The sequence below is a fragment of the Schistocerca gregaria genome, chromosome 5 (genome assembly GCF_023897955.1).
Source record: "Schistocerca gregaria isolate iqSchGreg1 chromosome 5, iqSchGreg1.2, whole genome shotgun sequence".
NCBI classification, from domain to species: Eukaryota; Metazoa; Arthropoda; class Insecta; order Orthoptera; family Acrididae; genus Schistocerca; species Schistocerca gregaria.
This window is the reverse complement of record NC_064924.1, coordinates 172480814-172503763: the sequence shown is the minus strand read 5'-3', so window position 1 is coordinate 172503763 and position 22950 is coordinate 172480814. Positions and strand designations below refer to the sequence as shown.

The 22950-nt window shown below is 44.5% G+C and overlaps 2 protein-coding genes across 2 annotated transcripts in view; one reads left to right on the top strand and one right to left on the bottom strand.

The window, feature by feature from the left end:
- Positions 1–8771, bottom strand: part of LOC126271994 (protein unzipped) — a 102288-nt gene extending 93517 nt beyond the window's left edge. The window contains exon 1 of the mRNA XM_049974477.1: positions 8585–8771. Coding sequence (XP_049830434.1) covers positions 8585–8598 — 14 coding nt within the window. The 5' untranslated portion in view covers positions 8599–8771. The remainder of the gene's footprint in view (positions 1–8584) is intronic.
- LOC126271993 (mitoguardin) overlaps positions 1–22950 on the top strand; it is a 1260603-nt gene that overhangs the window by 876834 nt on the left and 360819 nt on the right. The window lies entirely within an intron of this gene.

Below are 22950 nucleotides of genomic sequence, written 5' to 3'. Positions count from 1 at the left end.
TAATCGCACGGACTGAGGTCTGGGGACCTGGGAGGCCAAGCATGACGAAAGTGGCGGCTGAGCACACGATCACCACCAAACGACGCGCGCAAGAGATCTTTCACGCGTCTAGAAATATGGGGTGGTTTTTTTTTGGTTCTAATAAAACCCCACGTCATTCCAAGCATGTGTGTCAATTTTTACCTCTCTATCTACATTATTCCATGGTTTATTAAGTTTTAAAATTTATACTGACTTTTTGATCAGCCGATAAATAGCCCATCTCAACAGCGGAATGTCATTTGCAACGATACTAAAGTAAGGACAGCAGAACACCCAGCACCGGAGCGGAGAAAATCTCTGACAGGATCGGGGATCGAACCCGGGCCCTTTCGGTTAGCAATCCGCCGTTGTGACCACACGGCTATCGATGCATACAGTACTTAAAAGTATAAAAAACCAGCATTGAGTGAGAAATGCATTGCAGCAGTGTACGTATCGCAGCGGTAGGGACTGCGAAGGCATAATTAGACCAATTAGAGAGCGCACAGACGCGGTTAATTAAGTATTCTTCCCACGCTCCTTAGTTGAATGGAATAGGAAGAAGCGCTGATATGTAGGGCAGTGGGAGGCACGGTCTACGGTGGACTTCACAGTGGTGTGCAGAATATAGGTAGAGCAGTGATTGGCAGAATGTAGGTTTGGTAGTGACGTATGTTGCAGTACGCACAAAGGAACCACCCGATCGCACCCCCCCCCCCCCACCCCCGCACCCCCTCAGAATTAGTCATAAGTTGGCACTGTGGATAGGCCTTTAAAACTGAAACAGATCAATCGAGAAAACAGGAAGAAGTTGTGTGGAACTATGAAAAAAAAAAAGCAAAATATACAAACTGAGTAGTCCATGTGCAAGATATGCAACATCAAGGATAGTATGAGACCAGGAGCCACGTGGTCCCTTAGCTAGCGTGAGCAGCTGCGGATCGAGATGTCCTTGGTTCAAGTCTCCCCCCGAGTGAAAGTTTCATTTTTTATTTTCAGTCGCAAAACACAGACACTAAACTTATTACAGTGAACAGAGACGTCAATGAACGAACGGACAGATAATAACTTTGCGAAAATAAACTTTTCACTCGAGGGAAGACTTGAACCACGGACCTCTGGTTCTGTAGCTGTTCACGCTAACCACGGGACCACGGCGCTCCCGAACTGACATTACCCTCGATGTTACCTATCTTGCACATGGACTACTAAGTTAGTATATTTTGCTTATTTTTTCATAGTTCCGCACAACTTCTTGCTGTTTTCTCGAAAGATCTGTGTTCAGTTTTTCAAGGCCTATCCACTGTGCCAACTTATAACTAAACGTGAGGGGGGTGCGATGGGGAGGTTCCCTTGTCAGTACAATTGACCGCGTCGAGTAAAACGGGTTTGAGAAAGGCGTGTCGGGCAGTAAGGCGCGGGGCGGGTATGGCTCCCAGCCGCGGTCGTCCGCGCGGCGTGCAACACAGGCTTTAACTGCGGCGCGGAGCGCAGCACGGCTCGGCTGTGTTTTCCGGGCGCTTTAGCAGGTTGCCCGGCAACCGAACACCGCTGCGGCTTGGCTGGCCAAGCGGCGCCCGCCACCAGAACTTGAGCCCTCGCCGGCCGCCGGCTCCCGTTTCACGGGCAGCGCAGCCGGTCTCGGCGCCAGCCTGGCACACTCGCCTTTTGTAACACGGCAGCGCGCTCTCCTGGCGACACGTTTCCGCGAGCGCCGAGCGGATATCCCAGCCAGACCACTGCTCAGGGGGTCGAGTTTCGATACCGCGGGGAGCACGTGGCGCAGCGCGTGGGCCGCTAGTCGCGATCGCGTGCCGTCTGACGATGGCTTGTCCCAGCCAAGCTGATCACCACCCACGCCTACCGCTGTTCAGTACACTACTTGAGCAACAGTATGACATTTCCCACAGCCTTACGACTCCAGACGCCGATCCAAGCTGGTACGGTGGGGGTGGGGGGAATTGTTAAGCCTCCACCCTCCCCCTCCATCCAAAACACACAAAACGGTAAATGCGGTTATATTTTTACAATACCAATTTCCAAAATTCAGAGCTAACTTTCGGAGAGTAAAGTAGCATGAAGAAGAAGCGTTTCAAAACTGCCAAGGAATTCTATAAATTATTAGCTTCATATAAGACAGTATACGTTGAGAAATTGCTTCTGCTGCCCTCGTGAATGGGATTACGACCTTACCCGTAACATCGTGTCCTGGTAAAGGCGCACTTGCCCAGCCTCACCGTAGCCGTTACAGTGACTCACACAATTATTCAGACACTCGTTGAGAACTAGCCTTTGCGACGCACTGGCCCTGTAGTTCAAAGAAAACAGTGTACACGCAAACTAGTTGTTAATATCCCTGTTCGACCGATTCAACGCCACGGTGAAATGTATACGTTTAAAATACAGGGGAGAAGCAGTGACCTTGTAACCTCCGAATGCCAGTAATGTGCGTCAACAAAGTTACTCGGACACACTCAGTTGGGCCGGCCGGAGTGCCCGAGTGCCGCTACCGTTTCCTGTGTGAGGAGAGTGTTACATGCTCAGAAAAACGAAAAAGGAACGCAAGTTAAGTGCTGCAAAACTCACTACTGAGATTCCCAAAGACATCGGAAAGGAAGGGAATCCCGAAACGATACGGAAGATACTCAGAAGAGGTAACTTTCACTACCGTATTGCAAGGAGGAAGCCCTTCATAAGTAAAATAAATCAAAGAAATAAGAATATTGTTGGCCAAATAGCATGTTAGTGCCACAATGTGTGGTGGAATGACGTTACATTTGCTGACGAGTGTAAATTTAACATATTTCAGTCTGACGGGAGGATAACGTTTTGACAGCGACCTAACACTGAGCGTCAAGAGAAATATTTCAAAGCAATGTGAAGTATGGCGGTGGACATGTAATGGTGTTAGGGTGCAGGTCGGCGAATGGAATTGGTGGAGTGCTTTTTACTAAGCGTAAATTGGACCAATTCCAGTTCCTCGCAATACTGAGGGAGAATTTGCAAAAGAACCCCGAAAACATGAGGACTGAGGAACATTTTAAGTTTTATCAAGCTAACGAACCGAAACATACGGCCTGGAACGTGAGGATGTGATTATTGCTTAACTGTTGGAAGATACTTCATCTGCCTCCTCAATCACAAGACTTGAATGTGACTGAGTATCTTTGGGGCAAACTTGATGACGAAATAAGGAAAACACCAGCCACATGTAGGGAACAGATTGCAAGAAGAGTGGCAGAAAATGTCTCCCGAGTAGCACGGAAATTAGTGGAGAGCATTCCGTGTCGGAGAACTAATTAAGATGAAAGTAATGCCTATCAGATACTGAACTTTTGGACCATAACTAGAAAGATAGGTGTCCGAATAATTCTGAGCAATATTGATTGTGTTTTTGATTGTGTTTGTTAATTCTTATACTTGTGTTTGCAGTGTTCTTTACAAGTTTGATGGACATTTAGTTTTCACGTTCCTTACAGGAATTTCGATTTAGTTCATACCAGTGTTTTATTATTACAGAAATCACTAGTAAGAAGGGAAATATAATATGTAATGTCTGTCGGAATAATTATGTGAGTCACTGTACCAACAAAAAATCCGTCACGCTTCGGAAGTCTACAGGTGAAGCGTTCGAAATATTGACTCCTATACATAGGTGGAAACGACTGAAACAAACATTCCCGTCATTTACATTCTCTCATAGTCTTCGCAGTTTCAGCGCTAACTGAAACACTGATAATGGGGAGTACACACTTCGATTTTATACTGCGTGAATTACGACGTTTGCCAGAGTTGTGAGAGTTTGTAACTGTTGCAGTTGTTAAATTAACTGTAAGACCCATATTGTCCTGAAATTTTGAGACGAGTGCTTTTGAAATGCTATCAGGGCCGGTTCAAGGCCCAAACGACGCAAGGCGCTGAGGAGACGCCAGTGGCGCCACAGCTGCAGGGTTTCTGTACAGGATGTATCAGAGTCAGTAGCGCCCGCTAGGGGGGCCGAGCCGAGAGAGGCCGTCACGGGCGTCCCAGTGCAAGAATTGTGTACAGTGCGTATCAGAATTAGTAGCAAAAAACTGACTCGGGTGGAGTTGTACGAATGAAAAGGGGGTATTAAATGATAAGTCACTCTATGGAAAGTGTTCTCGATCCAGTCCTGAATGCTATCTGCTCTACAGCAATTGCTTAGATGTTGTGCTAAAGCGATGTACTAAGTACCACTGTAAACAAATTATTATAGGAGGGGAGGGAGGAGGAAACAGTAACAAAGTGTGACTCTCACCCCAAAAATTGAACCCTGGAGCCGCGCCTGTACCATACAGTAGTGTATAATTGCAATCTCATTGAAATTTATCCAATTAGAGCACGCGATATATTTCTAAAAATACTTTTTTTATTCGAAACTGTCGTGGTCGCAATGGATGGACTCATAACAGTTTTTCTGGTTTCGACTCTCTGTGAGTCATCGTCATCATAAACAAAGGTACCACGTCGACCATGCAATAGCGCTCATCTTGGTCACTTTACATTATCTCTAGCTAAGGGCCTAACATAGGCACTATGTAAGCGTGTTATTTCTGTAACAACATGCTGGGTCTGATGATGAGTCATAAGAGTCGAAACCGGTAAATTGGTGTCAGTCGATCAAAAGCGACCAAAACATTTGCAAATTTAAAAAGGAACTTCAGTCAGCTGTATTATGATAAAAACACGTAACTCAAAAAAATGATTCAAATGGCTCTGAGCACTATGGGACTTAACATCTGTGGTCATCAGTCCCCTAGAACTTAGAACTACTTAAACCTAACATCACACACATCCATGCCCGAGGCAGGATTCGAACCTGCGACCGCAGCGGTCACGCGGTTCTAGACTGAAGCGCCTAGAACCGCACGGCCACACCGGCCGGCCACGTAACTCAGTTTTATCCATTGCCGACATTATTTGCCGCTGTTAACAGTTACTAAAATGACACGCGCCGACAGCGTCTGCATATATACTCAGTAATCCACTTCTCAGTGCATGACGGAGCGTAATTTCTTGCAATATTAGCGACATCCCGTTCTATTCCATTGACGATTTGAACAACGGTAGAACTGTCGTCTCAGTGTCTATGCTTGTACCCTAATCTCTCTGATTTTCCCCATGCGAGATAAACTACGGTGGCAGCTTAATGGACACTCTTCTCTTCTTCGAAGACACGTTCTTTAAATGTACTCAGTAACGCTTCGCCAGAAGTAAGCCGATTTTCAGTTCTCCAGTCATCTCTGTCGGACTTTCGTTTGGACTTTGCCGCCCTGTTATTCTACCAGTGCGCCTCTGAATTCGAAGTCTGTTGTCATGTATACTGAATAAAAGTTCCAAACACTACCGTAATTACTCCCATTAGCCTTGTGTTCCGTTTCCTTTACAGATACGCTACACTTCTCCAGCGACCTTCCGACAAACTCAAGTCCTGCACTTTCTTTCCCTTCCCGTCAATTCACTACTTGCTGCTGTCAGTTAAACTATGTGACAGACTTGAAAAGTTCACCACTAATCTTTTAATGGTTAATGGAACACAGTAGATAATTTTTTTTTGTATAGGGCGTTATCTTGCATCCACACTAATTTCAAGAAAGCTGTTAGTCATTACAGCAAGAGGGAAACTCTGTCCAAGACCTTCTGCATTTTCTTCGGATCGACCAACGACCATACTTTCCTGCTGACAACAGCGTCGTCAGAGACCAACCTGGTATTACTGCTGACAACACACGGCAAAAAGTAGGCCAAAGAGTGGCCGGTTTGTTGTGTGGTGGAACTTCCCACATGCAGTTCACCTATCTATATAGGCATAAGCAGAACAGTTAGTGAACTAGCGGTATCAGTCAGTCTGTATCCGCTTTAGGATTAACTTTAGTCCTATGACAAAAGTAGCAAATATCTATTTTTTTAAATCAAGGAGGCACATCAAATCACGTGTTTCATTTACCTCCCGCAGCTCAGTTCAGACACAAACTCGGCGACCTTATGGGAGATGGGGACCTTAATTACTGGGGGGGAGGGGCTGGTATATGGAACAGTTCAAAGACCTTTCACATCTGCGTCTTTACACTTTCCGTCACTAGTGGGTGTGTGTCTGGACGCAAACTGTTTATGATTCTCCGGACAAATAGCTGGCAGAGTGAATCGGTTCACAGGTAGTGGAAAGCAAACGCCATGGTGCCTGCAATGGGACCACGCCTAATAAGGCACTTTCGTATTAGGCTACCTTTTTACACTATCGTAAACCATCAGTTCACAGCAAGGTCAGCAAAACGAAACACTTGCTCTAGACGGCAATCGAGCACAAAGGTTTTTGTGCTTGATCACTGGGAGGAATTGTCGGAGAATTACCTTGATGTCAATCAAGACCGTTTCTCACCATTGCTGATGTCATACCGTGACGACTGTACCACTTCATTAGGTAGCGAAATTTAAAGGCAATTGCCTTTCTCGTAGCCACACTTAAATAACTGCTGAATGTACATTAGAGCATATCTGCCGTTAGGACTTTTTCTCTTTACTGAAAGTTTTAAATCGTATCAGCATATTGCAGCCGACACGTCGTCGAGTAGTAGCCTGTGGTGTTGACAGGCATTGTTACTGCAATATAGATGATATCGGACTCAAAGGTCTATGCTTTATGTCAGAAGGTTTTGGCGTGCGTCCTTAGCGGCTCCAGCTACGCTTGCAGTTTCATTTCGGTCTGCGTCACAAACGTCTGTCTCAGAGGAGAAACGCATACCAGATTTCAGACACATTGCAGTGCAAGCTGTTTGAGGCAGATGTCACCTGCAGCCGAAACTACCACGGGGTGGTTTAAAACTGCCGTAGTCCTCCGGGAACGTACAGTACTGCAGCTGACGAAATTATAAGCGTCGAAGACTTCCAGTTCCACGTATTTCGGGAGGAGAAAAATAAATTTAAAAGAAGTGTGAGTGAAGAATAAACGTTTACACCCCGCCCACCACCATGCCAGGTAAAACCGGTAACATATTTAACACTAAAGACGACGCGGAGCCTCTCAGAAGACCAGTTGTATTTTTCGATACCGGGTGTGTTGTTAATAGTTCACATACTAGGGAATGGTATAAGAATCAATGTTATAAGAGTGTTAACTTTCTCAGCTATGGAATCAACGAAGTACTCTGACAGAATAGTTATTACTCGCAGAATCGAAGCCACATTCATAAATCGGTGTTTTATGTGAAAAATGTCACGCTGCAACGTGGTTCGGATTCCACTTAAGACTCTAGATCGCCCTATAACTGGTTAGATCACTCAGTTTTCACGGCATAACCTCCAGTAGGAAGCAATATTACCTCCAAAAGTACTATGCTTTCAGACTTCGCACTGAGACCACCTGTACGTCATTTAAATGCTAGAATTTATAGCGGTAGGCGGGAAATTAACTTCAGATTACGCGACCAGAATTGTGGCTGTAAGGGTCTGCTCGGCCTATATATGTTAAGATATTTACACTGGTCGCTGAATTTCCGAGGGCGGGGTTACAACTTCGCAGCAGTGACAGTGTAAACTGCGAAATTCGTCATCACGAAATTATTTGGAACTTTTAGACTAAGACAGTTACATGCGCTATTCCGGTATAGTGCCTATGTCATTTAGAAATCTTTTGGTCTGCAACATTCATCTCTCACGAATTCTGAAGAGATGTCGCTTACCATTCAGCGAGCGAAGTGATAAGAGTATACGCGCGAGAGCTGAGACACGTTTCAGCTGATCTACTGACGCGCTAAGCCTGGCACATAATTTAACATTTTGTGTTCGAAGTACTTTATTTATTTTTTGACCAATGTAATAGTTTTAAAACGTCCTCACCTTGCGTCTCCGCTGTAAGGCGTCAGCGCAGAGAGTTGTTTCTACCCCTCAAAAAATATGCGAGCTTTTGCAGTTTTGGGTTATAAATGAATAATTTAAAGCTTTTTATATAAAAGCTGTTTAGGGAGCGGTACGAGCAGCAGTTGTTTCTGTGAGAAAACAGTTATTTTTTGACGAGTTGTTATTTACCTCACGCGCCGGCAGGGCGACAAGCTAACCTGTTTAAAATTTCCGTTACGGCGTCAGGTACGCATAGATAACGAGGCGCTCCTGGCTGCCCGTGCGCATGCGACCGGAGTCGAAAGTCGAAACCTGCAATTTCATTTACTGTGCGTTCTCCGTAATGCCAAACCAGAATGTCTCTTCGCGGACTGGCTTACTAGAAGTAGCGACAATAACGAAGATTTTTCGGCACCACTTGCTATTCATATGAAGTCTGTTCGTCTACGTTTTATGAATGTGTAGTTCGAAATCTATTTGTGTCTGAACAACAAATATACTCTTTGCTAGATGTTGTCGAAAAGGACGGCAACTGTCGAATTTCCTCATCAGTAAAGGGGAGAAAAATCTTTGCTCCAATCAATTGATGCGGTGTCCACCTGGAATAACTGAAATCTCGAAATACATTTGGTCCGCACCAGAGGTACGTCTGCACGGAAAAGTCGGAGAGAGCGGCACGGCCATCGCCGGCGTACCGGCGACTTACCTTGCTATACCCATTGCTAGCGTAATCACAAAGCGCACTCCGTTTGACACTTCACTCCTACACAGACTGTACAATTGCTCGCTCTCCGCCCTCGACTGCTTTCTGCTGCGTCGAGCTTCCAACTGGAGAACCGGCCTCTGGCCGCGGGCAGCGGAGGACCCGCTCCGGCGCGGGACCGCCGCCGCAGCCCATTGGTCGCCGGCTCCACCAATGGCAGCTGCCCGCTAGGTGACGTCACCTGGCCGGCTTGGCACCGCGTCAACGTTCGAATTCTGCATCGGCGAGAGGTCGTTTTGCTCGTGATGTTTGTTTAGCTACAGGCAGAAGGCCGTGTTCTCTTTATTAGTGTCAGTCAGTACATCTTTCAGCCGATGCTCCTACTGTTAGGTACACCTATATCTTTTTTATGTTGTTACTTATTTATTTACGAGGACTCGGTAGAGAGTGCGAACCAAAGCAACTTGCTCATGGGACGAGTCACCACATAGTTTACAGAACCCTGGTTAGAAAATTTGTGAACGCAAGAAACTAAAGAATTAATAAAACGCTAAAAAAGTCATGAGGAGGCAAACTAACGAATAACACAGAGAGAAGTTCTCAACTACTGCGAAGAAAACCTCTACAGAAGAGTCATCGACAGATGCAGAAGTAATTTCAGGTGTGCCCCAGGGATGTTTACTCGGACCTTCGCTGACTGTTCTACACTATGTGATCAAAAATATCCGGACACCCCCAAAAACGTATGTTTTTCATATTAAGTGCATTGTGATGCCACCTACTGCCAGGTAGTCCATATCAGTGAGATCAGTAGTCATTAGACATAGTGAGAGAGCTGAATGGGGCTCTCTGCAGAACTCACGGACTTCGAACGTGGTCAGGTGAATGGGTGTCACTTGTGTCATACGTCTTTACGCGAGATTTTCACACTCCTAAACATCCCCAGGTCCACTGTTCCCGACATGAAGTGGAACGTGAAGGGACACGCACAGCACAAAAGCGTACCGACCGACCTCGTCTATTGATTGACAAGAGACCGCTGACAGCTGGAGAGGGTCGTAATGTGTAACAGGCAGACATCTATCCAGACCATCACACAGAATTCCAAATTGCATCACGATCCACAGCAAGTACTATGACAATTAGGTGGGAGATGAGAAAACTTGTTTTCCACGGTCGAGCGACAGCTCATAACCCACACCTCACGCCGGTTAATGTCAAACGATGCCTCGCTTGGGGTAAGGAGCGTAAACATTGGACGATACACAATGTGGCGATTCGATGGCAGGGTGTGGGTATGGCGAATGCCCGGTGAACGTGATCTACCATCGTGTGTAGCGCGAACAGTAAAATTAGGAGGCGGTGGTGTTATGGTGTGGTCGTGTTTTTCATGGAGGGGCCTTGCACCCCTTGTTGTTTTGCGTGGCACTATCACAGCAAACGCCTACATTGATGTTTTAAGCACCTTCTTGCTTCCACTGTTGAAGAGCAATTCGGGGATTGCGATTGCATCTTTCGACACGATTGAGCAGCTGTTCATAATGCACGGCCTGTGTCGGAGTGGTTACACGACAATAATATCCCTTAAATGGACTGGCCTGCAGAGAGTCCTGACCTGAATCGTATGGAGTACCTTTGGTATGTTTTGGAACGCCGATTTCGTGCCAGGCTTCGCCGAGCGACATATATACCTCTCCTCAGAGCAGCACTCCGTGAAGAACGGGCTGCCATTCCCCAAGAAACCTTCTGGCACCTGATTGAAAGTATGCATTCGAGAGTGGAAGCTGGTACCACGGCCAAAGGTGGGCCAACACCATATTGAATTCCAAAATTACCGATGGAGGCAGCCACAAACTTGTAAGTCATTTTTCAGCCAGGTGTCCGGATACTTTTGATCACATAGTGTATATTAATTACCTTTGCAGACAATATTAATAGCGAAATCAGACTGTTTGCAGATGTTGTAGTTGTATATAATGACGTTCTGTCAGAAACAAGTTGCACAAATATTTAGTCAGATCGTGATAGGATTTCAGAGTGGTGCAGAGATTAGCAACTTGCTTTAAATGTTTAGAAATGTAAAATTGCGCACTTCACAAAACGATGACAACGTGGCATCCCAATGATCATAATACCAATGAGTCACAGTTCGAATAGATCAACCCATGCAAATATCTGAGTGGAACAATATGTAAGGATATGAAATGCTATGATCACCGTGGACCTTGCCGTTGGTGGGGAGGCTTGCGTGCCTCAGCGATACAGATAGCCTTACCGTAGGTGCAACCACAACGGAGGGGTATCTGTTGAGAGGCCAGACAAACGTGTGGTTCCTGAAGAGGGGCAGCAGCCTTTTCAGTAGTTGCAGGGGGCAACAGTCTGGATGATTGACTGATCTGGCATTGTAACAATAACCAAAACGGCCTTACTGTGCTGGTACTGCGAACGGCTGAAAGCAAGGGGAAACTACAGCCGTAATTTTTCCCGAGTGCATGCAGCTTTACTGTATGATTAAATGATGATGGTGTCCTCTTGGGTAAAATAGTCCGGAGGTAATATAGTCCCCCATTTGGATCTCCGGGCGAGGACTACTCAAGAGGATGTCGTTATCAGGAGAAAGAAAACTGGCCTTCTACGGGTCGGAGCGTGGAATGTCAGATCCCTTAATCGGGCAGGTAGGTTAGAAAATTTAAAAAGGGAAATGAATAGGTTAAACTTAGGTTAAACTTAGATATAGGGGGAATTAGTGAAGTTCGGTGGCAGGAGGAACAAGACTTTTCGTCAGGTGACTACAGGGTTATAAACACAAAATCAAATAGCGGTAATGCAGGAGTAGGTTTAATAATGAAGAGGAAAATAGGAATGCGGGTAGGCCACTACAACAACATAGTGAACGCATTATTGTGGTCAAGATAGATACGAAGCCCACACCTACTACAGTAGTACAAGTTTATATGCCAACTAGCTCTGCAGATGACGAAGAAATTGAAGAAATGTATGATCAAATAAAAGAAATTATTCAGATAGTGAAAGGTGACGAAAATTTAATAGTCATGGGTGACTGGCATTCGGTAGTAGGAAAAGGGAGAGAAGGAAACGTAGTAGGTGAATATGGACAGGGGCAAAGAAATGAAAGAGGAAGCCGCCTGGTATAATTTTGCACAGATCACAACTTAATCATAGGTAACACTTGGTTCAAGAATCATAAAAGAAGGCTGTACACATGGAAGAAGCCTGGAGATACTGACAGGTTTCAGATAGATTGTATAATGGTACGACAGAGATTTAGGAACCAGGTTTTAAATTGTAAGACATTTCCAGGGGCAGATGTGGACTCTGACCACAATCTGTTGGTTATGACCTGTAGATTAAAACTGAAGAACCTGCAAAAAGGTGGGAATTTAAGGAGATGAGACCTGGATAAAGTAAAAGAACCAGAGGTTATACGGAGTTTCAAGGAGAGCATAAGGGAGCAATTGACAGGAATGGGGGAAAAAAATACAATAGAAGAAGAATGGATAGCTTTGAGGGATGAAGTAGTGAAGGCAGCAGAGGATCAAGTAGGTAAAAAGACAAGGGCTAGTAGAAATCCTTGGGTAACAGAAGAAATATTGAATTTAATTGATGAAAGGAGAAAATATAAAAATGCAGTAAATGAAGCAGGCAAAAAGGAATACAAACGTCTCAAAAACGACATCGACAGGAAGTGCAAAATGGCTAAGCAGGGATGGCTAGAGGACAAATGTAAGGATGTAGAGGCTTATCTCACTAGGGGTAAGATAGATACTGCCTACAGGAAAATTAAAGAGACCTTTGGAAAAAAGAGGACCACTTGTATGAATATTAAGAGCTCAGATGGAAACCCAGTTCTAACCAAAGAAGGGAAAGCAGAAAGGTGGAAGGAGTATATAGAGGGTCTATACAAGGGCGATGTACTTGAGGACAATATTATGGAAATGGAAGAGGATGTAGATGAAGATGAATGGGAGATACGATACTGCGTGAAGAGTTTGACAGAGCACTGAAAGAACTGAGTCGAAACAAAGCCCCCGGAGTAAACAACATTCCATTGGAACTACTGACGGCCTTGGGAGAGCCAGTCCTGACAAAACTCTACCATCTGGTGAGCAAGATGTATGAGACAGGCAAAATACCCGCAGACTTCAAGAAGAATATAATAATTCCAATCCCAAAGGAAGCAGGTGTTGACAAATGTGAAAATTGCCGAACTATCAATTTAATAAGTCACAGCTGCAAAATACTAACGCGAGTTCTTTACAGACGAATGGAAAAACTAGTGGAAGCCGAACTCGGGGAAGATCAGTTTGGATTCCGTAGAAATGTTGGAAACGTGTGGCAATACTGACCCTACGACTTATTTTAGAAGCTAGATTAAGGAAGGGCAAACCTACGTTTCTAGCATTTGTAGACTTAGAGAAAGCTTTTGACAATGTTGATTGGAATACTCTCTTTCAAATTCTGAAGGTGGCAGGTGTAAAATACTGGGAGCGAAAGGCTGTTTACAATTTGTACAGAGACCAGAAGGCAGTTATAAGAGTCGAGGGACATGAAAGAGAAGCAGTGGTTGGGAAGGCAGTGAGACAGGGCTGTAGTCTATCCCCGATGTTATTCAATCTGTATATTGAGCAAGCAGTGAAGGAAACAAAAGAAAAATTCGGAGTAGGTGTTAAAGTCCATGGAGAAGAAATAAAAACTTTGAGGTTCGCCGATGACATCGTAATTCTGTCAGAGACAGCTAAGGACTTGGAAGAGCAGTTGAACGGAATGGATAGTATCTTGAAAGGAGGATATAAGATGACCATCTACAAAAGCAAAACGAGGATAATGGAATGTAGTCGAATTAAGTCGGGTGATGCTGAAGGAATTAGATTAGGAAATGAGACACTTAAAGTAGTAAAGGAGTTTTGCTATTTGGGGAGCAAAATAACTGATGATGGTCGAAGTAGAGAGGATATAAAATGTAGACTGGCAATGGCAAGGAAAGCGTTTCTGAAGAAGAGAAGTTTGTTAACATCGAGTATAGATTTAAGTGTCAGGAAGTCGTTTCTGAAAGTATTTGTATGGAGTGCAGCCATGTATGGAAGTGAAACATGGACGATAAATAGTTTGGACAAGAAGAGAATAGAAGCTTTCGAAATGTGGTGCTACAGAAGAATGCTGAAGATTAGATGGGTAGATCACATAACTAATGAGGAAGTATTGAATAGCATTGGGGAGAAGAGAAGTTTGTGGCACAACTTGACCAGAAGAAGGGATCGGTTGGTAGGACATGTTCTGAGGCATCAAGGGATCACCAATTTAGTATTGAAGGGCAGCGTGGAGGGTAAAAATCGTAGAGGGAGACTAAGAGATGACTACACTAAGCAGATTCAGAAGGATGTAGGTTGCAGTAGGTACTGGGAGATGAAGAAGCTTGCACGGGGTAGAGTAGCATGGAGAGCTGCATCAAACCAGTCTCAGGACTGAAGACCACAACAACAACAACATGATCACGTAGCGTTGTAGGTTATGCAGGTGGAAAACTGCGCTTCATTTTTAGAGTACTAGGGAAATGCAATCAGTCTACAAAGAAGACTGTGTACGAAACATCGTGTGACCCATGGTAAAATATTATTGAAGTCTTTTTGTCTTATGTAGACGATGCCGACCGCAGCGCCGTATTATTTCTGTTTACATCTCTCCGTATTTGAATACGCGTGCCTATACCAGTTTGCTTCGCGCTTCAGTGCAGATACGGCGCTTTACAGAGTCGCGGCTCTCGTTAGCCAATACGAAGAAAGCTGGTAATTGGGGGGATAGACTGAGTAATTGAGAACAATAGGGAGCTGTTTACCAGCTCCGACATTTATCTGACAACCTACGGAAACCGCTCTAATAAGGTAGTTGTTACCCGAAGATTCGAAGTATTTTAATTTATTTCTGGAAGATTGTTCCGGTTAAAAATTGTGTATAAATATCGGGTATGTTCGTGCGTGTCACGGTAGATGTGATGATGATATATGATCGTCTACCAAATAAATAGCCCACATAACCACAACTGCGAGAATTGCTGTTATTTTAAAATGGAGTAGTGAAAGAATATGTTTCACTATCTTGGGCCATTAATTGCAGCTTGGCTCTGCACTTCAACGCCTTTGTTGGTTTGTTTTTGATATACTGTGGTTGTGTCAGTTTTGTTTAGACGACGACAAGATCAACGGCGTTACCTTCTCGGGTGAATGCCTTCGTAGCAGTGCTTCTATCTGCGTATAATGATCTCTAATTGTTGATGTGCTGTCAAACAGTGCTATTCGGCTTCTTTAATTCGAGTAGCCAAAAATGCCATTTGTTATTTCAAGTTATCTGCCTTGCTCCACCTTCCACAAGCAATTTTGCTGAACTGAAAAATACTCTAACAGGATCGTAGTTCGGGATGCGAATAGGAATTTTTCTTTGCAAAATAAAAAGGCAGACGTATTGACGTTGCTGGTACGCACACAGACACTGAAATATCGTAGACTGTGTCTCTCACTATGTTAGCTGTTACTGTCTCGTTCATGGATAAATCTCGGATATTACATACAACGAATTAATCTTCTTGGGCGTGACTGATTAGCATCTTTGTGCAACATGTAAACTTGTAAATATAATCAAGATAAATATTAATAGAATGAGAAATCATATGAATTCCGTTACAGCTTCACAACACATATCTAATACAGAGGCAGCCCATACGAAAGTGCAATAGAGGTGCTCGAGGAACTTAAACGGGAACATAAAAAAATGGCGACGTAATCCTGACGGAACCCAGCTGGTTAAACAAGTGTTCCAGAGAGAGACTGTGCGACCATTTGTCTCCATTGTATGCCGTCCATCCAAAAAATTTCGAGAGTTATTTTAATCCTAGGGACATCAGCACAATTAACTACGGTGGCAGCTTGAACTAAGAACTGTAAACGACAGATATCCATTCGACCAGTGAGTCATGAGCAGGCAGTTCCAAGTAGTGAACGTGCGGGTGTAGTGTGCCATCGGCGTGGTGTCACAAACTGCGATGGAGTAATATGTGTAAATCAGGTGGTCAAGACACTTTGCAGGATGTTTTGTGGAAGAGAAAAGTGTGTGCAAATTTCGCAACTCTCGAACACAAACAAAACGTGGACACCTGCCGTGACTTGACCGAACTGCAAAAAGCGAACAGTTCTTTTCTGGGAAAAATTATCGCAGGTCACGAGTCTTGGGTTATCAATATGAACCTGACACAGAACAACACAGTGCAGAAATTCACATGAAGGGTCACCAACATAATCCATATTCATGCCAGTATGACGCGCGGATTGAACAACATCCCAAAGAAGGGCTAGTCTGACAGTTTCAGATGGTTGTGTGAACGTTCTGTATGTGGGTCAGACTATGTACAACACCCATCTGGACCTGTCTCCATTTATTATTAATATTTTTTTCATAATGCGAGGCCACAGTCATAATATATTTATTTAACGTCAGTACCGCCATTAGACTGGGACACAATCATGATTTCGGCTTCAAAGTGCCATTATCAAGTGTTTTAAGTGTTATAAATTGCCTAAGATGGCATACTGCCGTATTAGTGTATTTTAATACGACAGTATGCCATCTTAGGCAATTTATAACAGTCTAAACTGAAGAGCAAATAACGTCTGGAATTATTTCGGAACTGCCTCTTGATTTGCTCTGAATGCGTTATTGTATTCCCCTCGACAAAGGGTGCGGTAGTCCAAATTTAGCTGACGAGCTAATGAGTAATAACACCGACAATGTCCACCGAATGTAGTAAAACAAAAAGGAGTTCCTTGACTTCATGATAAGTGAAAAACTGAAGAATGGCAAATATACAAGGGCGCACGGAATCAAAATGCTGATAAAATTGAAGGAAAAATGAGAGATGAGTAATAACACCGAGAATGTCCACCGAATGTAGTAAAACAAAAAGGAGTTCCTTGACTTCATGATAAATGAAAAACTGAAGAATGGCAAATATACAAGGGCGCACGGAATCAAAATGCTGATAAAATTGAAGGAAAAAGAGAGACCTTGCGATAGTCAATACTTCGAATCACGTCACTTTGCAATAAATAAATTAAAATAATAACATCATGCAGTAGTCAAGCGTTGGCGTGGATTACCCCAAGAATATGGGAAGCGTAGATAGGAGCGATCCTTGTTGCGAAGCCGCTAAATGGCCAGGAGCAGAAGCAAAAGTATCATCATGCTTCAATGTATGTGTCATGTATAATACACAAAGCAAATTGGAATTTACGAGTAGTCTCGGGGAACAGTTGGCCGTTTACTCTCCACAACCTGGCTCACTGTTTGGATGCCCACCTTAAACACTCAGAGTGAGTCGTTTTATACCTAGGCATTTTCCAGAATTTTTGGCAAGCACAACAAAAAATAGAGCAACGAAGATGTGATCAGTATCCACGAGAACAAGCGTTCGCAAAGACGCATATTAATGGTGTGCAGAAAGTGAAGTTACTTTCTGTGCAGAACCATATTTTCAAATACACACATCAAAAAAGTTTTGCATCACCCCGGTTCCCAGAACTCCTGAAGATAGACGTTGACTGTGGATATTGTATCACAGACACAGTTCCTCTCACTGTTCAGTGATGTCACTACACCCGCTCAAAGATGTAAACAACCGTGCATGAGCAGCGCCTATTAGACGGAGGGGGTCTGACAGCCGATCTGTTCCAGTCATTCCACAAGGAAGGAGCTACACGCCTCCTATTTTCTGTAGTTGAAGCATGCATTGACGGTCAATACCGCGGTTCAATCGCGCCCGCATTTTTACTTTGTGCAAGGAAGGTCTCTCAACAAGGGAAGTGTCCCGGCATCTGGAAGTGAACCAAAGCGATGATGTCCGGACATTGAGGAAATACAGAGAAACAGGAACTATCGATGACATACCTCGCTCAGGCCGCCCAAGGGCTGCGACTGCAGTGGATGACCGCTACCTACGGATTATGGCTCGGAGGAACCCTGACAGCAGCGCCAACATATTAAATATTCCCTTTTGTGCAGCCACAGGACGTCGTGTTACGACTCAAACTGTGCGCAATAGGCTGCATGATTCCCAACTTCACTCCCGACGTCCATGGCTAGGCCCATCTTTGCAACCACAACACCATGCAGCGCGGTACACATGGGCCCAACACGCCGAATGGACCGCCCAGGATTGGCATCACTTTCTCTTCACCGATGGCGGCCTCATGTGCTTTCAACCAGACAATCGTCAGAGAAGTGTTTGCAGGCAACCCGGTCTGGCTGAACGCCTTAGACACACTATCCAGCGAGAGCAGCAAGGTGGAGGTTCCCTGCTGTTTTGGGGCAGCATTAGCTTCGTATGAGCAGTTGCCATCGGGCTCGTGCGTTTGCGCAGTTCTGAATTCGCGTATGAGCAGTGCCTTCGTCCCGCTTCTGGCTACTTGGAGCGTGGCTGTTTGGTGTATGAGCAGCAGCAGCAGCAGCAAGTAGCCAGAAGCTACCGGGAAAAATTTTCCTGGCGCGGCCAAGCTGCCAGATTCGCGTAGGCGCAGAGCAAACTGAGTTATAGTGGGGGGGGGGGGGGGGGGGTCCTTCCCCACGTGACCCGTAGCCGTGTATATGTTTCGTGTCTTCGTTTACAGCTCCCACGTCAAATGAAAGCAAAACAGATTTCTGTGGCCCTGTGGCCGGGAGCCATCAAGTGAATTAATATACATTCTCATAACCATGAAAGACCAAAATAAGTTAGTAGTTTCAATTTTCTGATTTTATACTATTTCCACATTATTAGCAATCAACCATTAATGTCTTAATGAAGCTATTTCTGTCTGTTTTATAGAGAAATTTGTTTCAGTTAGTTTTTTTTTCCGCCGAGGCAGTTACTTTATTTGAAACGAAGTGTTTCATTCCGCGCTATTGGCTACTTTCAACCTCGTTCAATTTAAAGTGCAAATTTTCATTTTCTGGGACGAATGACGTTATACCATAATAAAGAACCAAACAAGAGAATACAGTACTAGACCTCCAAGAAAATTGGTATCACGAGAACCACATGAAAAGCTGAATATCAGGTACTTCAGAGTCCATCTGGACATAGTAATGTGCAATTAGAGCGTAATGAAGCATTTTAGAATGGTTTATGAAATTACGATGCTGCTGGAGTTTTCTCTGATGTCATGTTCCTTTTATGACACTGTAAGATCTCTTAATCATTAAAAATTGACTTGAAGCTAAGTAGGCAAATTTGGTCAGTAGTTTTGAACTAAATATTTTGTTTCAAATATAATGACAGCTGTAGCAGAATTTTATAGATCTGCCTTCTGTGAAAGTGTTTTTCGATCACAAGGCACTTGTCTAGTACTTCCTCTAGGCCTGAAGTTATTTCTTAATTTGTGTTTACGTCTTAAATTTATAGAATGCCATTCTATGCTAAATTTTAGACTGGCAGCATACCATATTTTATCGTTCTCCCCACATGGCTTATATTTATTTCTAGTGTAGAATATAAACTGTTCAGTTTTACAGTTTCTTTGCCTCACAGACAACCATGTTAATTTTTTCACATTTTGAAATAGTCATGAAATTTATTGTCCTTTATTCCGGTGTAAGCTACACAAGAAACTGTCTTTTTTTTTTATTGTTGCAAGTAATTTGTATTCCATCCTAGTAGCTTTTTGCAGTGCTGTGTAGATGTAACCTGTTGGAAATGCTACATGACAATATTGCACAGTACGAATTAAGCGTATGGACAGAGAAAGCACCAAGCACGGGCTGTCTACGTCATCGTAGCAGCGTATGCGCAGTACAGCCTGTTGTCTGGCGCATTCTGGTAACTGCTCAAACGAACCTATTATGTGGGCCCGACGTGCGCCGCTGGTGGTCATGGAAGGCGCCGTAACGGCTGTACAATACGTGAATGCCATCCTCCGATCGATTGTGCAACCATATCGACAACATATTGGCGGAGCACTCGTCTTCATGGACGACAATTCGCGCTCCGATCGTACACATCTTGTGAATGACTCCCTTCAGTATAAAGACATCGCTCGGCTAGAGAGGCCAGCATGTTTTCCAGACATGAAACCTATCGAACATGCCTGGATGGATTGAAAAGGGCTGCTTATGGACGACATCACCCACCAAACACTCTGAGGGATCTACGACTAATCGCCGTTGAGGAGTGGGGCAATCTGGACCAACATTGATGGGGACGAATACAGGCATGTGTCAATGCATGAGGACGTGCTACTGGGTATTAGAGGTACCGGTGACTACACCAATCTGAACCAGCACCTGTGAAGGTCTCCCTTATGGTGGTACAATATGCAATGTGTGATTTTCATGAGGAATAAAGAGGGGGAAATGATGTTTATGTTGATCTCTATTCCAATTTTCTGTACAGGCTCCGGAACTCTCGGAACCGAGGCGTGCACACATTTTTTGATGTGAAAATAGAATTGAATTCTCTCCTTTAACACGTTCAATTCGATCCTAATCCAGTCTAGTTTCGGTCCTTAATCTCTAATCAACAAAGAAATGCTTTAATGAGTGAGCAAGGCATTTGAGGCGGCTGCACTAGCCAGCGCCAGGAGGCATTGCCCACTGCGGCAAAGGAGCTTGCAAGAAAAATACCCAACTAAGGAGTTTGCGTGTTAATGTCTGAGGGGATAGCTTGAGGGTGGCGGACCTCACTATGCCGAACAGGCAGTCGCCCATTAATTCTGAATAGGAATTAGAAATTTGCACGAGGCAGTACTTACAAGAAAGTAAAACTGGAGGAAAGAGGATGCTGATAAATGACACTGCCCTCTTTTGAAGCAAAAACTAATCGTTCTGCACCGCAGCGCTGATGGGCTGAAACGCCTCAATACTAACACACTTTCGTCAGTTGATAGAAGCTTGTGGAATCTGGGAATCGGTCGGCGAATCGACTGCCCTCGGGGATGGAGTTGGTGTTCAACAGTCGTAACTGTTTCTGAAGGTGGAATTTGGCGATGTTATTACTCCACGAAATAAATGTTACAAGAATTGGCAAGTCCATTCTCGTGCAAAGACGTGGAGTTCTGATGTTTCTTTTCTTGTGTGTGTGGACGAATTTTACGGCGCTGGTGCACCTGATCGGTGAACAGAGAGCTTGAGATCACAGAGTTATTAGCTAGCTGGGGGGGGGGGGGGGGGGGCGGCATCGTTCTCGTGATGGCAGTTTAGGAGCTGCTTGACCAAATAATAGCGGCGCCATATCATGAAAACTTGACAACGACCGGGAGACCGGTGTGTTGACCACAGCTACAGCTCCCTCCCCCCCCCCCCCTCCCCCTCTCCCCGATTCGCCCTAACTATGCCGGCACGGTATCTCAGCGTGTGCGGCCAGAGAGGTGGTTGGCCTCTGTAATAAAAAAACTGAGTGGAAGAATCAACAAAACGAACTTGACCTCCGCATCGACCGAACACAAAGATAAAAAAAAGACCATTTCCGCATCCGATTACGCCAGTTGGTTGAGGATGACATGACGCTCGGTAGGTACCGTAGAGCCTTTCAAGCCATGTTCGGACGGAGAGGAGAAGGTGCTGGCGGAAGAAACGAACTTGGCAAGGATAAATGAAAGACAATTAACTACATTTGTTCTGTAACTCATGTAACCTTGAACTGTTACACGTTTTTTTCCGCTTGTGGATTCTTATGGGAAATTGCGAGGAACGTAGTCGGACGTTGGAATTTTTCTGAGCGCAGTGTGATTGTCATATCTTACATCATTTGGGCTGGAAATCATTAAAAGAAAGGCGTTTTTCGTTGCGACAGAATCTTCTCATGAAATTCCAATCACCAACTTTCCCCTCCGGACACGAAAATATTTTGTTGACACCGAACTACATAGGGCGGAACGATCACCACGATAAAATAAGGGAAATCAGACTTCGTACGGAAAGATGTAGGTGTTCATTCTCTCCGCGCGCTATAGGAGATTGGAATAATAGAGAATTGTGAAGGTGGTTCGATGAACCCTCTGCCAGGCACTTAAATGTGATTTGCAAACTATCCATGTAGATGTAGATGTAGATCACAGGTGGATTGCTGATAACTATTTGAAAGAAGTTGTTGTGACCTGCCAATAAACGTTCCATTGATTAATCAGTGCTATAATGCGTCGAATCATTTGCCTTGTGCCGATCACACCGGCAGGAAAGCGTGGAAAGTAGCTGCGACAGGGCTAATGACGACAAACGCAACATTTCAAATAGATTGTATGAAATAAAAGTAGTGAAAGGTTTACAAGCACAACATAATGTTAGTCATGTGCTGATGTTTTCACTAATAATCGCATCTGACATTAACAAAATCACGGGAAAAGATTGTCCCTCTCAGGAGACAACACGCTAATAGTGTGCAACACCACTATTATTAAGACAGAGAATGGTCCCAGTTGGGCGAGGAAGAGCGTCCACAAGTTACTTCAAGTAAGCCATATCTAGCTGAAAATACTTATCGGTGCTTAAATGCCGTAGAACTATCAAATTGGGGGGATGATGGTTGCTAAGTTTCACCTGCTGTTACGGATAGTAAGACATTTTCTATGGGGTAAAGACAGGGCGATTTAGTGCGCCAGTCGAAATGGGAAAGGGTGCCTGATCAGGAACATTGTTGACATCGTGGAGTACGGGAGTGCCGACTCCGTACCTATCGCGAAGGTTTTTAACAAAGGATAGGACTTGGTCGCTGAGGATGTTATAACCATCCCGGTCCATGTTCACGGTAACTTGAATGTGTGCATCCAAGTCATCACATAGGCACCTACTGCCTGAAGCTGCGCAGTCGGCCTTTTGTGATTCGAAAAGAGCCAGAGTCACGCTATTGTCCAGCTTGTGTTGTTCGGTCCATTGAACACGTGCAGCTTTACGTGAGGCCGCGAGCAATGGACTTTGCTGGGTACCCGACTACGAATGGTAATTGCATGCAGTTCCTTTCGCAACATTCGCTCGGAAACTGCGTTCACCGGCAAGAGGAATAACCGTCGCGTTTGAAAACTATTGTTATTGACTAGGCGTGACTTTCGTCTCTGGTCCCTGTCGGCTAATATCTTTTTACAGCCTCCGTTCGTACGCGGTGATGCCTGGCTATGAATGGTGCACCGCACTTGTAGAGACGTTGTTCAGGTCGCGTTGGTGCAGCAACAAATCAGGTAATTTCACTCGCTGTATGGTCACGGTAAAGTGCCGTCTGCCAATATACTACACTACTCGCCATTAAAATTGCTACACCAAGAAGAAATGCAGATGATAAACGGGTATTCATTGGACAAGTATATTATACTAGTACTGACATGTGATACATTTTCACGCAA